General features: G+C 50.2%; 1 protein-coding gene and 1 pseudogene across 1 annotated transcript; one reads left to right on the plus strand and one right to left on the minus strand.

Moving 5' to 3' along the window:
- The first annotated feature begins 348 nt into the window (after positions 1–348).
- On the plus strand, positions 349–14,118 carry RGL3 (ral guanine nucleotide dissociation stimulator like 3). The gene is given in 20 exon segments (XM_066361011.1): positions 349–435; positions 837–950; positions 1,503–1,726; positions 1,891–1,944; positions 2,057–2,271; positions 6,817–6,956; positions 7,060–7,275; positions 7,970–8,073; positions 8,160–8,244; positions 9,824–9,880; positions 9,990–10,076; positions 10,257–10,289; positions 10,371–10,492; positions 11,196–11,291; positions 11,391–11,459; positions 11,547–11,643; positions 12,297–12,419; positions 12,507–12,621; positions 13,616–13,697; positions 13,699–14,118. Coding segments are annotated over 20 exon segments (2,340 nt in total). The 5' UTR covers positions 349–402; the 3' UTR covers positions 13,973–14,118.
- Positions 8,597–8,719, minus strand: LOC136390156 (U4 spliceosomal RNA; annotated as a pseudogene).
- Positions 14,119–14,667: the final 549 nt, after the last annotated feature.

Raw genomic sequence — 14,667 nt, forward strand, 5'->3', positions numbered from 1 at the left:
CTCTGCACCCCTCCAGAGATATCCCCACACCTGGGGCAGATCGGCCCTCACTTGACAGATGACTCCACTTGCGCACACAGTCCTGTTCCCTCTTAGATATACACAGTTAGCTCCAGCATACCTGGAAGCACAGAAAAGAGCCCACCCGTGGGATAGTGACCTTACTTTTAGGCACAAATAGAAACACGTACAGGGAGAACCGGGACCTCACCTCTTGGACCTGGATTGGGCGCTGAGGTCCAGCTGGGGGCATCCAAGAGCCGTGGGTCCCCGCCGCCCCTCCCCGCCCCGCCCCCGCTCTGCCCGCCCCGCCCCGTGGGCCCCAAGTGCCCCCACACTGCCCGCAGCCAGCGGCCCTTCCGCCTCGCTCAGCCGCGCCGCGGAGCGCGACGGGTGCGGGCCATGCTGCGGACCGCAGGGAAAGAGCTTGCCTTGGTAAGGGGACCGAGGGTCCTGGGACCCTCATCTAGTCGAAAACCCCCCAGGTTCAGAAACTTTGGGTGCCCGCAACCCGTCCCCTATCTTCCGGCAAACCGGGCCCTTCGGGCTCGCCCGGAATTCCCTACTTCGGGCCTCTCGTCTTGATTCAGTGAAGTGGCCGGTTCCTCTTAGGGATGGAGGGGAGTGGTGGACCACAGACAGACTCTTTGAGACTGTACCCTGGGGCGTCCCCAAAGGCCGCCCCATCCCAGGACCAGGGAGGAGGGTACGCGCATCTCCGAGGGGACTTCCCTAACTCGGGAAGGCCCGGCCTGAGGACCCTCGAGAGAGGGGAGCCGAGGCCCCGGGACCCGACCCCCGCGGCGCCCTGAGTACTGCCCCACCCCCGCGCCCAGGCGCCGCTGCAGGACTGGGGCGAGGAGACCGAGGACCGCGCCGTGTACAGTGTCTCCCTGAGGCGGCAGCGCAGCCAGCGCCTGAACCCGAGCAAAGGGCCCGGGGACAGCCAGGTGACAAGGGGCCTGGAGGGCGGGGCGGGGCGGGGTGAAGGGACCTGCGGGTTAGAAGGCAGCAGGGGAGGGCGGGGCTTAGAGGGACAGGTAAGGTGGGCGTTCAGGTGAGCTGCCGAGATGAGTGAGGTGGGGCCAGGTTAGGGCCGGCTCGCGGGCGGGACCTGACGGCAGGGGCTCTGTAAGCCAGGTTAGTGGGGCGGAGCTGGAGAGGGAGGGGTGGTCTTTAGAAGCTGCCTAGTGAGTGTGGTTGGGGCGGAGCGCAAAGGACCTGGACGGCCAGTGAAGCGTAGCTGGAGAGCCGAGAGCAGCCAGGAAGCGGGGAGTGGGGGAGGGGTGGGGGACAAGTGAGTGGGGGCACAGGGCGGGGCTCAGGAGAACTGAGGTGTCCAGGTCACTTGTGCCTGGTGCAGAATACTAAGTACAGGGATCCATATTCAGAGGAATGGGCAAGGTCAGATGCAAAAACACTGCTAGCGATTGGAGTAATTGGAAAAGGAGTATTCCTGGGACCACTCCTCCGTGTCATTGCCGCCCACCCCTGCCTCGCAGGCCCCCAGCCCCAATGCCGATGCCTTCCTCTACTACCGCACCAGCAAGGTGCGTGTGTTAAGGGCAGCACAGCTGGAACGGTTGGTGGGGGAGTTGGTGTCTGTAGACCGTGAGCAAGACCCTGGCTTTGTGCCTGCCTTCCTGGCCACCCACCAGGCCTTTGTGCCCACTACACGCGTCCTGGGCCTTCTCCTGCCACCGCCACCGCCACCCCTGCCGCCCTGGTCAGTACCAGCGGGAAAACCTTCATGTTCCCACCCCAGATCCTAACCTGGGTCCTCCCTCGGGTTTAGAATCAGGAAATCCCCCAACCTCAGAACCCTTCTCCTAAGCCCCCCCCCCTTCTCCCACCATTCTTTTTCGCCTGATTGTGGGGTTATATTTCCAGGGTAGATATCAAGAAGACAGAGGGACAAGATCTGAGCTTCAACAAGAACCTGAGGTTGGTTTCCCAGGGAATAGCAGTAGGAGATTGTAGAGGTCAAAGGTCAGACCTGAGGTTTAGGGCCTGCAGAGCTCCCAGCTGGTCTCTGAGGCCCTGCTCCTCTGGGCAGAGCTGTGGTGTCTGTGCTGGGTTCCTGGCTGCGGGACCATCCCCAGGACTTCTGGGACCCCCCTGACCACTCGAACCTGGACAGTGTCCGTACCTTTCTGGGCTGGGCTGCCCCACTGGGGGCTGAAGCCCTGGAAGCAGAGAAGCTGCTGGTAGATTTTCTGGAGGAGGCTGAGCAAGAGCAGGAAGAAGAGGAGCAGCCCCAGGCTTCAGCAGGTGAGGGGTTTGGGGCACTGATAGTAAGTACCCTGAGCAGGTCTTTCCTTCTCCCTTCAGGGAGGTACAGATCTTGGACAAGGTTCTTCATTCTGCCTGAGCCTCAGTTTCCCCACCTGTAAAATGGGGATAATAAGCTTTTATCTAATATATTGGCATTTATCTAGCACTTGCTTCCAACCTCTATCCTAAACACAAAGATACTCCATCATTGGATCAGGATGCCCTGTGTTTCCTTTTTCTTTCTTTCCTTTTTAGCGACAAAGAGAGAGAAACAGACAGACAGACAGGAAGGGAGAGAGATGAGAAGCATCAACTCATAGTTATAGTTGTGGCACTTTAGTTGTTCATTTATTGCTTTCTCATATGTGCCTTGACTGAGGGGCTCCAGCTGAGCCAGTGACCCCTTGCTCAAGCCAGCAACCACATGTCTGCAATCCCACACTCAAGCAAGTAACCTCAGTTTCGAGACTGGGTCCTCAGTGTCTGAGGTTGACAATCTATCTACTGTGCCAACACCTGGTCAGATAGGATGACCTGCATTTCTAACCACAAATCATTCCACTACTACTTACCTTAACAACCACAAGGACCTGAATTTAAATCCCAGTTTTTCCATTTCCTGATTTTGTAACCTTGGATAAGTCACTTTCCCTCTATGAGCCTCAGTTTCCTTTATCTGTGAAACCAGAGTGATAGTAGTACTTTCTTCATTGTCTCTTCATTCTTTCAGCAGATATTTAGCCACTGGCCCTCTGGGCACATAACAGTAGACAGGAATTCTCAGTGCCCTGGGAAAGAAGTAATATTTTTGTTATTGTTGTTATCAATGATTCTTACTAGAATCAACCATTTATAATGGAATACATACAAGAAGCCATATTGACATTTTCTTGTATAGTAGGGGTCAACAAACTATATGATCTTTTATAGAAAAATCTACCAACCTTTATTGTAGAGAGCTTTGGGAAAGGGAAAAATACCTACAAACTTTATTCAGATCTTTGTCCAGTTGTCACTTCCTCAGACATGCCTTCTCTGATCCCCTCCCAATAAATATATTCTCCTACTCTGTGTCCTCTTAGCCTTCCTTATTTGTCTGCATAGCACTCATTTTTTTAAAGGATTTTATGTATTGATTTTAGAAAGGGGAGGGGGAGGAGGAGCAGAGAGCATCAACTTGTACTTTCATATGAATGTGCCTTGACCAAGTAAGCCCCGGATTTCGAACTGGCAACTTTAGCATTGCAGGTCAATGCTGTATTCACTGCATCACCACGTGAGGAGCACTCATTGTTTTTGTCCTCACCTCTATCTCCAGGGGCAAGAACAATGCAGATGTGTTGACTGAATAATTACCTCCTGCTTGTAAGGGATCATCTCTCCCCCATCTGTGTTCCATCTGATCCCTATCACAAAAGCATCTATATCCCTAATCCCCATCCTTTAATCCTCAGGTTAAAGTGGCCGCATTTCTCTCCACTTTACAAAGTAGCAGCTACTTCTGCTCACAGTGTCTGCTATTTGTATAGTTAATATATTGTAGCCCCCATCTTTCCTCCTGGTTACTAAGTGTCTTTCTTCTTCTGCCTTCAAGATTTCACCAGCTGATTCTAAGTCATTAGAACTGCACAATCCAATACAGTAGCCACTAGCCCCAGGTGGTATTGAAATTGAACTTAAATTATGTTAAAAATTTAGTTTCTCAGTTGCACAAGTCACATTTCTAGAGCTCAGTAGCTCTATTAGACAGCACAGGTAGAAAAAATTTACACCACTGCAGAAACTATTGAAATGCTGCCCTTGGCTATGAGTTCTTGAGGTCACAGAAAAAAAACAAACACTTATTACTGTGTGCCAGGCTTTGGGAACCTTAACATCTTTATTTTGGGGTAACATTTTAATATTGGAAATTTCATATATAAATTTTATGTACAAAATTTTATATACAGAAAGAAGTAAAGAATAGTATAAGGAACATTCATTTAGACACTCATCAGTCATCTTCAAGAGTTATCAATTTGACAAAAAAATATTTCCAAGATGATTTGAAGGCAAATTCAAGACCTATATCACTTCACACATCAATACTTTAGTTTATACCTCTTATTGACAAGGACTTTAAAAATATAAAATCAGTTCCAACAAAATCAGCAATAATTGCTTAATATAAAAAAATAGCCAGTCTAGGGCCTAGCCTGTTGCGGTGCAGTGGATAAAGCATTGAGCTGAGATGCTGAAGCCGCTGCTTCTAAACCCTGGGCTTGTCCTGTCAAGGCACATATGAGAAGCAACAATGATTAATTGATGCTTCCCCCTTCTCCCCTTCTCTCTCTCTCCTCTCTCTAAAATCAATAAATAAAATATTTTTTAAAATAGCCAGCCTGTAGTCGAATCAATCCCCTTATTGTTCCTAAATTATCTTTTTTACAGTTGTTTCTTTGAAATCCAAAGATTTAGTTAAGGCATTCAGTTAGTTGTGTTTCTTGGTTCTCTTTTACTCTATGGTAGTCCCCCTTTGCCTTTTGTTTTATGCTATTAGAAAAAAAATGGGTCATTTGTCCTGAGCACTCTCACATTCTTCTGTATTTGCCTGTTTGCTTTCTCGTGGTGGCATGAGGTATGTTCCTCTATCCCCTATATGTGCTATAAGATCTGAAGATTTGATTAGATATAGGTGCAGGGTTTTTTTTCCAATACCACCTTTTTAAACTAATATTTGGAATGCCAGCTGTCCTAATTTGAAATGACAGATGAACAATAAACCAAACATTTAAAAATAATTTTAAAGAAACAAGATAAGCCTGACCAGGCAGTGGCATAGTAGATAGAACATCGGACTGGAATGCAGAAGACCCACGTTTGAAACCTTCAGGTCGCTGGCTTGAGCATGGGCTCACCAGCTTGAGTACAGGGTCACTGGCTTGCATGTGGGATCACAGACACGACCCCATGGTCGCTGGTTTGAGCCCAAAGGTCACTGGCTTGAAGCCCAAGGTTGCGGGCTTGAGCAAGGGGTCATTAGCTCTGCTGTAGCTTCCTGGTCAAGGCACATATGAGAAAGCAATCATTGAACAACTAAGGTACTGCAATGAAGAATTGATGCTTCTCATCTCTCTCCCTTCCTGTTTATCTGTCCCTATCTGTTCCTTTCTCTGTCTCTGTCACATTAAAAAAATAGTAAGATGATGCTGTAACTGTAATGAAAAGGAAAAATAAAATGAAGGCAATTTATACAATAAACTCTGCTTGTTGCTGTGTTAGTGCTTGGGCATGCCTCACTGAAGTTTTGTCTGTCATAGCATCATGGTGAATGTGACAGGCACAAACACCTACTAATGCAGGGGAGTGCACTGGTGACACAGACACAGTAGCATAGATGTTGGTGACATTGTTTCCCAAAATGCTGAACAACACTTGCAATTTCCAAACAAAACAAAGTTTGCACTTTCATAGTCCTTGCATTCCTGGAGCCAAGATAATTAATGTTTATGAGCAAGAAAGTTAGGTGCTAGGTGCAGATTACTATAAACAGGTTTTTCAAGGACATAAATAAAAAAGAAAAAAAATAAAAAACAAAAAAGAAAGAAGAACACAGATGTTTAGAGGGACATTTGTAGGCCAGTGACACAATTCTTCATAGTGCGTGAAGGCACCCCCCTTGCAGCAAATTTCCAAGTTCTAAAGTGTTCCCTAGGGGACACCACCATTGAAACCCACTACAGGTAAAATCATTCATATCTGAGTACTTTATAGCAGCCTGGTATGCTATATCTCTTTGATTTAAAAAATCAAAATGCAGCCTGACCTGTGGTGGTGCAGTGAATAAAGCTTCGACCTGGAACGCTGAGGTTGCCGATTTGAAACCTCAGTCTTGCCTGCTCAAGGCACATATGAGAGTTGATGTTTCCTGCTTCTCCCTACTTCTCTCTCTCTCTCTCTCTCTCTCTCTCTCTCTCTCTCTCTTCCTCTCTCCTCTCTAAACTGAATAAATAAAATCTAAAAAAAAAAGTAGAAATGCAGATGAAGAAAACAAGGCTGTACAGAGAAGTTTTAAGGCTTGTTTTAGTTCACACAGCAAGCGCAATGGACAAGTTTGAATTTGAACTTGGCATTTTCTGACAATAAGCTTCCCTTATAACCCACAGTTATACCACTTCTTACCAAAAGAAAAGGGCAGAAAATCTTATCTTTAAAAGTCTTCAAATCATAAAGCCTTATTTTTTCTGTTAGTCTTTGACCACCTGGCTTCAAATCCCTGCCCTATCATTTACTGAAGTGACTTAGGGTGAATTGTTCCTGCCTCAGTTTCTCCACCTGTAGAAGGTCACTAGTAAGTGTGATAAATTACTGAGTTAATTAATCCATGCTAGGTGCTCAAGGAATGTTACTGTGGCTCTGAAGTCCTTACAAACATTCAGAGAGGTCTCCATTTCACAGATGTGGAAACCGAGGCTCAGAAACATTAAGGGACTTGCCCTAGACCACCCAGCCAGTCCTGGATTCACACTTGAGAATTTTTAACTCCCTCTAATGTTCCCTCAGGATCTCCTGAAACTGCCTGGACCTCCAGCCCAGACTGCCCTGAAGGCTGCTTGGAAGAGGAAGGACTGGTGCAAGAAGTGCCTGAGCTCCTGGACTTTAGTGTGGACGAAGTGGCTGAGCAGTTGACTCTGATGGACGTGGTGAGAATGCAGGAGGGGTGCAGTAGGGTGGGATGGGGGGTACAGGTCCCACGAAGCACAAAGCCTAGCCCATCCCCACCCCATTCTCCCTCTCTGCTCTCAGGAGCTCTTCTCGCGAGTGCGGCCCTGCGAGTGCCTGGGTTCCGTATGGTCGCAACGGGACCGGCCCGGAGCAGCAGGCATCGCCCCCACAGTGCGCGCCACTGTGACCCAGTTCAACATGGTGACCGGCTGCGTGCTGGGCTCAGTGCTGGGCGAGCCGGGCCTGACCGCCCCCCAGAGGGCGCAGCGGCTGGAAAAGTGGATCCGCATTGCCCAGGTGCCTGTGGCGGAGAGGGGATGGGGGGCGGGGCATGGAGGCAGGGCCGAGGTACCGAGAGAGCAGGTAGTGGGCTTAGGGCCGAGGACTGGGGTATGGGAATGTGGCGAGCGTTGGGGCTGGACGGTGCCAAAGGAAAAGCCTAGGAGAAGGCTGTGTCAGGCTGGGGGCCAGGGACAGCCGAGGCGCTGGGTGGGGCTTTGGATAAGAGGATGGGGTGGGGGGCGATGGGACAGGATTGAAGGAGGGACCAAAGCCTAGTAAGGGGGCAGGGGTCTTGAAAAAGACTGGGTTGGGCGGGGCAGGAACCTCAGGATAGAGAGAAAGAGAAAGAATGAGGACCCTGAAGAGAGAGTTGGGGCAGAGCAAGAGGAGGGAGGGGAAAGGTTGAACCCAGCTTGAGACTTGGGTTCAGAGATGAGGGTTCTGGGTTCAGGAGAGATGCTGTGGGTGCATCCTGTGCCCAGGGAGAAGCCAAGGTCAGAAGTAGGGAATAGAGGGGCTGTGGGAGGAACTGGGGTTACAGATGGGAAGAGGGAGGGTCCCCTAGAGGAAGAGACTAAATTTTGGTAGCTTAACAGATGTGGGGCCAGAGTAGGGGTCTGACCTGGGGTCGCAAGATCATAGAAGGCTGATTATACCTGGGCATCAGGCTTGGGGTCTGACTAGCGCCCCAATGCTGCCCCTCCCCCAGCGCTGCAGAGAACTGCGGAACTTCTCCTCTCTGCGGGCCATCCTGTCCGCCCTGCAGTCTAACCCCATATATCGGCTCAAGAGCAGCTGGGGTGCTGTGAGCAGGTGAGCAAGAATGAGGAGAGGAGCTGGGGTGAAACCTCCCTACCCTCCCAGCCATCAACCCCTGAGCCCTTTCTTATCTCCCACAGGGAACCATTATCCACTTTCAGAAAACTTTCACAGATTTTCTCCGATGAGAACAACCATCTCAGCAGCAGAGAGATTCTTTCCCAGGTACAGAGGCCCAGGAGGGGACCGGGGTAGGGCAGGGCAGGGCATGGACTGTCCTTGTCCCAACATTCAGCGTCCTTTCCCTGCACCTCAGGAATGACCTTGCCCTTGTATGCGGGCAGCACCCTGTTTTTCCTGCTTCTGCTGCCCTCACAATAGTTCACGCTTGGAACTGCCTTATTTGTTCATTCAACAAATACCAGAAGTTACAAGGAAAAGGTTGCTAGAACCATAAAGTGAAAAAAGAAATAGTGTGTGAGGGACTTGACTTTAATAAGCAAAACTAAAAAACACGTGCCCACAGATCAAACTTATTGCAGGCAAGATTGAAGTTCTAAATGCAGTTAGGTGCTGGTTCTTAGAGTAAGTCCAAAATAGATGGAACACTCTTTTTTTTTTTTTTTTAAGATTTTTCAATTAGCAATAATCGTGCCTCGGATAAATTTCATCGGCTATGCTATTGCCACTGCACAAAGCTGAAGATTTTATTTATTGATTTCAGAGAGGGAGGGAGAGAGAGAGAGAGAGAGAGAGAGAGAGAGAGAGAAGGGGGTCAGTGGAGGCATAAATTGCTTCTCGTATGTGCCTTGACTGGGCAAGCACAAACCAGCGACCTCAGCGTTCCAGATCAATGCTCTATCCACTGCGCCACCACAGGTTAGGCTAGATCAGCGGTTCTCAACCTGTGGGTCGCAACCCCGGCGGGGGTATTTCCGATGGCTTTAGGCGACCCCTGTGTTTTGGTCATTTGACCCCCGCTGGGGTCGCGACCCACAGGTTGAGAACCGCTGGGCTAGATGAAACATTCCTCATGTGCACCTCCTACAGGTCTCCACCCAGATGTCTTGCTCAGAGATAACCTCCCTGTGCCCACCAGCATCTCTACCCCCACCTTTATTGTTTCTGAGTGTCCTTAGTTACGTGCTAAGTTTGGTTGTGTCTCTCCCTCCCTCCCTAATGTCTGCTCCATGAGGCCAGGGTTTTTGTCTTTTGTTTGCTGCTGCTTCCCCAGGACTCAGAACAGTGCCTGGCCCAGAGTAGGCACTCAATAAGTATCTATGAGTGAATAAATAAATATCTCACATAAGGGTGATCTCAAGGAACAAGGAGCTCTACATTAAGCACCAACTGTGTACCAGGTTTGGCCTTGAACCACAAGGATATAGTTTCTGCCCTAGGGTGACTCAGGCCCAGACAGGGGAGACACACAGGGTAATGGTAACTGCCCGGCAATGATAGAATTAATTACCAGGCAGAGCAGTGGCACGAAGGCAAGGTCAGGGCATACCCTGGAAATTGCCTGAAGGCCTACTCTACCGGCCTGGGACAAGGATTGTCACCTGAGTTGAAACCATCCCTGGGGACTGTGGCACCCACAAGCCCCATCTCCAGTTATCCCCAGTGGGACCTGCCCCCTGCCACTTATCTGCTTACCCCCCCCCCCCACCACCTTCCTTTGAGTTTGGCCTTTACAACTGGTTTGTGATTGCTAAAAGCAAGATATGGGTGTGTATTGAGGCATCTTCCCTGAAGGAGAGGTCCAAGAGACTCCAGGACTGCTCAGTCCTTCCCCTGTCTTCAGGAGGAGGCCACTGAGGGACCCCAAGAGGAGGATACTCCCCCAGGAAGACTGCCTTCAGTGAGTGATGGTAGTTTGGGGTAGGGGACAAGTGGGACCCTCATGGAAGGGGATGGAGTATGATGGGGTTGCTGATGGCTGAGAATGACTGGAGCTCTGGGGGCTACAGAAACTGCCCCCAGGCCCGGTTCCCTACCTTGGCACCTTTCTCACGGACCTGGTAATGCTGGACACAGCCCTTCCGGACATGTTAGAGGTGTGACTCCTGACCTTTGACCCCAGCACCACTTGCCCTTAGCCCAGTGGGCCTCCAGACATCCTACCCTTGACCCTGCCTGCACTCCTGAACCCAGTCCCCTTAGTGCAGTGGGGCTCCTGACATCCCAACCCTTACCTTGGCCCTGGAGACTCCAGTTCAGATAAAGTTTGCCCCCAGGGAGATCTCATCAACTTTGAGAAGAGGAGAAAGGTAAGTGGGCACTGGTGTGGATGTGGGGGGAACCAGGGTGGGGTCAGGGCAGGAGTAAGGTCTTAGAAGCCATGCCCTCAGGAGTGGGAGATCCTAGCCCGAATCCAGCAGCTGCAGAAGCGATGTCGGAGCTACTGCCTGAGGCCCTGCCCGCCCATCCTGGCTGCCCTGCGTGCCCAGCGCCAGCTCAGTGAGGAGCAGAGGTGACTTCTGTGTGGCCTGGCCCTGCCCCACCTCCACTGAACCAGGATTACACACTGGATTTGCTTAACGCTGTACACCTCTGCAAATGCTCCTAAGATACCCTACACACGCTTCCTGAGCTCTCACCTGCCACCTGTGACCTAGCATTATCTCCAGCCCTGTGGAGGGCCCCAAATGACCTCTGATCTCAAATTTGATTCCATCTGACTTTTTTACTTCAACTTTTGACGTATAGCTGACTATTCGGCTCAACAATTTCATCTGTTCTCTTTCACCTCTGACTCTATCTGGCCCGTGACCCCGTTCATGACCCCCCCCCCCATCTGACTCTTGGAGCCCAATCATTGACCCCAAAGTATCAGTAACTGACTCCAACTTTGACGTATATTTGACCGTCCAACTCAACTACCCAATTATTTCCTTTTATTCTGTTGATCCCAATGATTACTTGACCTTGAATTCCATTGATGACCCAATTTGACTCCTCAGTCCCACCCTGTGAATCCCTGTGTGACCTGCCAACAAGCCTACTCTTCTCATCCTTAATAAGACCCTGTTGTATTATGACCCCGTTTACTACCCTGACCCAGATATTTGGTACCCAAAACTAGGCTGTTCTACAATGTCCAAAACACAACTCCCAATTGATTCTAACTCTCGTCTCCCAATTCCCCCCTCCCCATTGGCACCTTGATCCCTCAGCTATCGTGTTTCCCGTGTCATTGAGCCACAAGCTGCTTCCTGTCCCAGCTCTCCACACGTGCGGCGACGAATCAGTCTCACAAAGCGTCTCAGTGCGTGAGTCTTAGGGGGTGTATGTGGGTGTTATGGGCAGAAATGGGGGCTGTTCCTGGGGCTGAGTCTGGCGTTAGCCTCATCCCTCGTTTCCTTCCTCAGGAAGCTGTCCCGAGAAAGAGGCTCAACCCCCGGCGGGAGTCCTGGGGACCTCTCATCTGCCACTTCCAGGTGAGCGTCCTGCTTGTGAAGGAATTGGAGATGGCAAGGTCAGAGATTAGGATGGCCATATCACTTCAGGTTCTGTGTGTCTTCCAGTCTATCTCTAGGGTCTCCCCCATCCAGTCCTAGAATGAGGGATCCTCCTCCTAGAAGTCCTCCGGCCTCTCCAGGGTCCCAGAGCCCCAGCACCAAGGTACCAGGACTGCCTTGTGGGCATGTGGAACTGTGGGCACCCAGGGCTCTGTGTAGGGGGTGGATTTTGAGGCTGGGCATGTACACAGGAGATTGTACTCATGCTTGGCTCAGCACATGGGGTATCTGTCCAAGGGACCAGGTACATTTTCATGGCCCTGATTGAAGAACTGTCCCTCCATCTGGCTTGTCTCAGATCTGGACCCACATAGGGCACTCCAGGGTACAATCACACACTTTTGCAAGAATATGTGTGTCACCAGGAATTTGCATGTCTAAAGGAAAAATATGAACACCCACAATATTTACAGGTCCATGTGCAGGGCTGTTCATGGACATGGATTTGTATATGTATAACAACTATGAACATATGCAACTACTCATTGTTCTGTGAACACAATTTCTTGTGTGTGAACATGGGTTTGTGTGTTTATCAATTGTGTAAATTTGTGCAACAGAGAATGAAGGTCTGTATGTGATGAGATGTGGGTTTGTGTGTGTGTGTGTGTGTGTGTGTGTGTGTGTGTGTGCTCGTGCGCGTGTGCACGCGCGCCCTAATTGTGTGTCCCCTGGCTCTGGGTGTGTTAAATACATTAATGAGGAAGGGACCTAGTGCTCTCCCACTGCTCAACCCCCATCCCCCACTGCCTACAGCTGCCCCTGGCCTCGACCCTGAGCTACCCTCCAATCCCCCTTGTGGGGCAGCAGGGCTCAGAGGTTCGGGTCATCCGAGTCAGTATCGACAACAACCACGGGAACCTGTATCGGAGCATCCTGGTAAGGAACTGGGCCGGGGACCTGCTGGGGGCACCCTGCCCTTGAGGCTCAGGCTGTCCTACCTCACTTGCCACCTTCTTTTCCAAGCTCACTAGTCAGGACAAGGCCCCCAGCGTGGTGCAGAGAGCCTTGCAAAAGCACAATGTGGCTGAGCCCTGGGCCCGTGACTACCAGCTCTTCCAAGTCCTTCCTGGGGACAGGGGTGAGTAGGGACAGCTTGGAGCCTTGGCTGGGGGGCAGCTGGGAGGGCAGCAGACTGAACAGGGTCAAGTATGGCCCTACCTGGGTCATGAGGTGGTACAGGCACAGAATAGGGTTAAGATGAAGCAGGGTGGGGGGTAGGGTGAGAGACAGTAAAATATTTGTTTCTCAATTATATGGGTCATGTGGTTATCCTGGCTCAGTGTGAGGCAAGGGTGTCTTCCTAGGATTTATGGGAAAATGAGATTGTCCAGGGTTAGACAAGAAGGACTGTAGGAGGTTGTTTGGGCTTAAATGTATAGGACTATGAGGTTGTTCAGGCTCAGTCTGGTGGGGTGCAAGGCTGAAGGGGGTCTGGGCTTCAATTTGAGGGAAAATGAGTTTGCCCAGGTTCAGCATGGGAACTCTGAATTTACCTGAACTTGGCAGAGGGGAAGACCACAAGGTATTGAAATTTAGGGTAGGGGAGCATGAAGTTGTGTAGGAGGTTTTCCAGTTTTGCAAGGGAGAAGCAAAAGGTTGCTATATTAAAGGACACATCAGCCATGAAGTAGGCTGAACATTAGAAAGGAATATATGAGGTACAGGGGTCAAGGGCTACATACAGTTTGTGCAGGCTGGAAGTGGGAAGTCAGAATTTATCCAAGTCTATGAGCTTGGCTGGGAATTAATTGGCTGTGAGGGGAAGGTGGGGTAGAAAGGAAGTTGTTAGGAGTGAGTGGCCTGAGTTTGCCCAAGCTTATAATATAAGATGTCTAGACTCCAAGGGAAATGGCAGGAAGTTGCCCAGGTTTGTGGTGCAGAGGAGAGATGAGGTTATGCAGGCTTCAAGTGGGAAATTGTTCAGGTTCCTAATGAGAGGAGAATTAGGTTGGCTTAGCACTTGCTGAAGGTTGTTCAGGTCCCAGGGTGAATGGCAGAAAGTTACCTAGTTCCCTTGTGGGGAAAGTATGAAATTGTACAGGCCTTTTATTATTATGTCCATGCCTGGCCAGAGCTCCTGATTCCCGACAATGCCAACGTCTTCTATGCCATGAGTCCATCTACCCAGGGAGACTTCATACTACGGCGGAAGGAGACCCAGCACACAACCTCAGTCTCCCCTACCTGAGTTGGCTCTCTGCTGCCTCCTGGACACAGGTCCCATGGGCAGCTTCTGTCACCATGGGGATGGGGAGTGCACGCCTCTCCCAGAAAGCTCCCATTCCGCAGTAGAGCCCACTGTGCTCCATACCCTGTGTCCCCTCCCCTCAACTTCTGACCCCCATGCCTCTGACCCTCTTGGCACCGAATCCCTATTCCAAAGGTATGAGCTCACAAAGTGGCTGGTGGAGAGCTCCATCACATATTAGGGGTCAGAACCTTTCCCAGAGAAACCTTGTAACTGTTGGAGATGCATCAGAACTGACAGACGTAGATGAAAACAGTGACCAATTATGAAACAGGAGTCAGTCTTCTTTGGTGCCTGTGACTCATGTTTATTCTTCATTAAGATAAAAATGTAAGCCCTGGCTGGGTAGTTTAGTTGGTTAGAGTGTCATGCCCATACACCAAGGTTGCAGGTTCAATCCCCAGTCAAGGCACACACAGGAATGAACCAATGAGTGCATGATTGAGTGGGACATCAAACTGATGTCTCTCTCTCTCTCTCTCTCTCTCTCCCTCTCCCTTCCTCACTCTCTAAATCAACAAAAATATTTTTAAAATATAAAAATGGAAAAGAAAAGAAAAAACTAAACTCAGAGCCCTAAGAAAGAGGTTGGGTGAAGCATGACTGGGCACCGGGGCAGGTTGGCTGGCATACACCCAAGTTTCAGGACTCCCTCCCCCAACAGTTTTGGGGTGATATGCTTCTTTTCTGATGTGTATATGGAAGATGAAGAAGTGAAATTCACCTGACCAGTGGTTTCGCAGCGGATAAAGCGTCTACCTGGAATGGCTGAGGTCACCAGTTTGAAACCCCAAGGTTGCTGGTTCTGAGAGCAGGCTCGTCATTGCGAGGTCACTAACTTGAATGGGGGATCATCCACACAATCCCAAAGCTCAC

This window comes from Saccopteryx leptura, chromosome 1 (assembly GCF_036850995.1).
Source record: "Saccopteryx leptura isolate mSacLep1 chromosome 1, mSacLep1_pri_phased_curated, whole genome shotgun sequence".
Classification (NCBI taxonomy): Eukaryota; Metazoa; Chordata; class Mammalia; order Chiroptera; family Emballonuridae; genus Saccopteryx; species Saccopteryx leptura.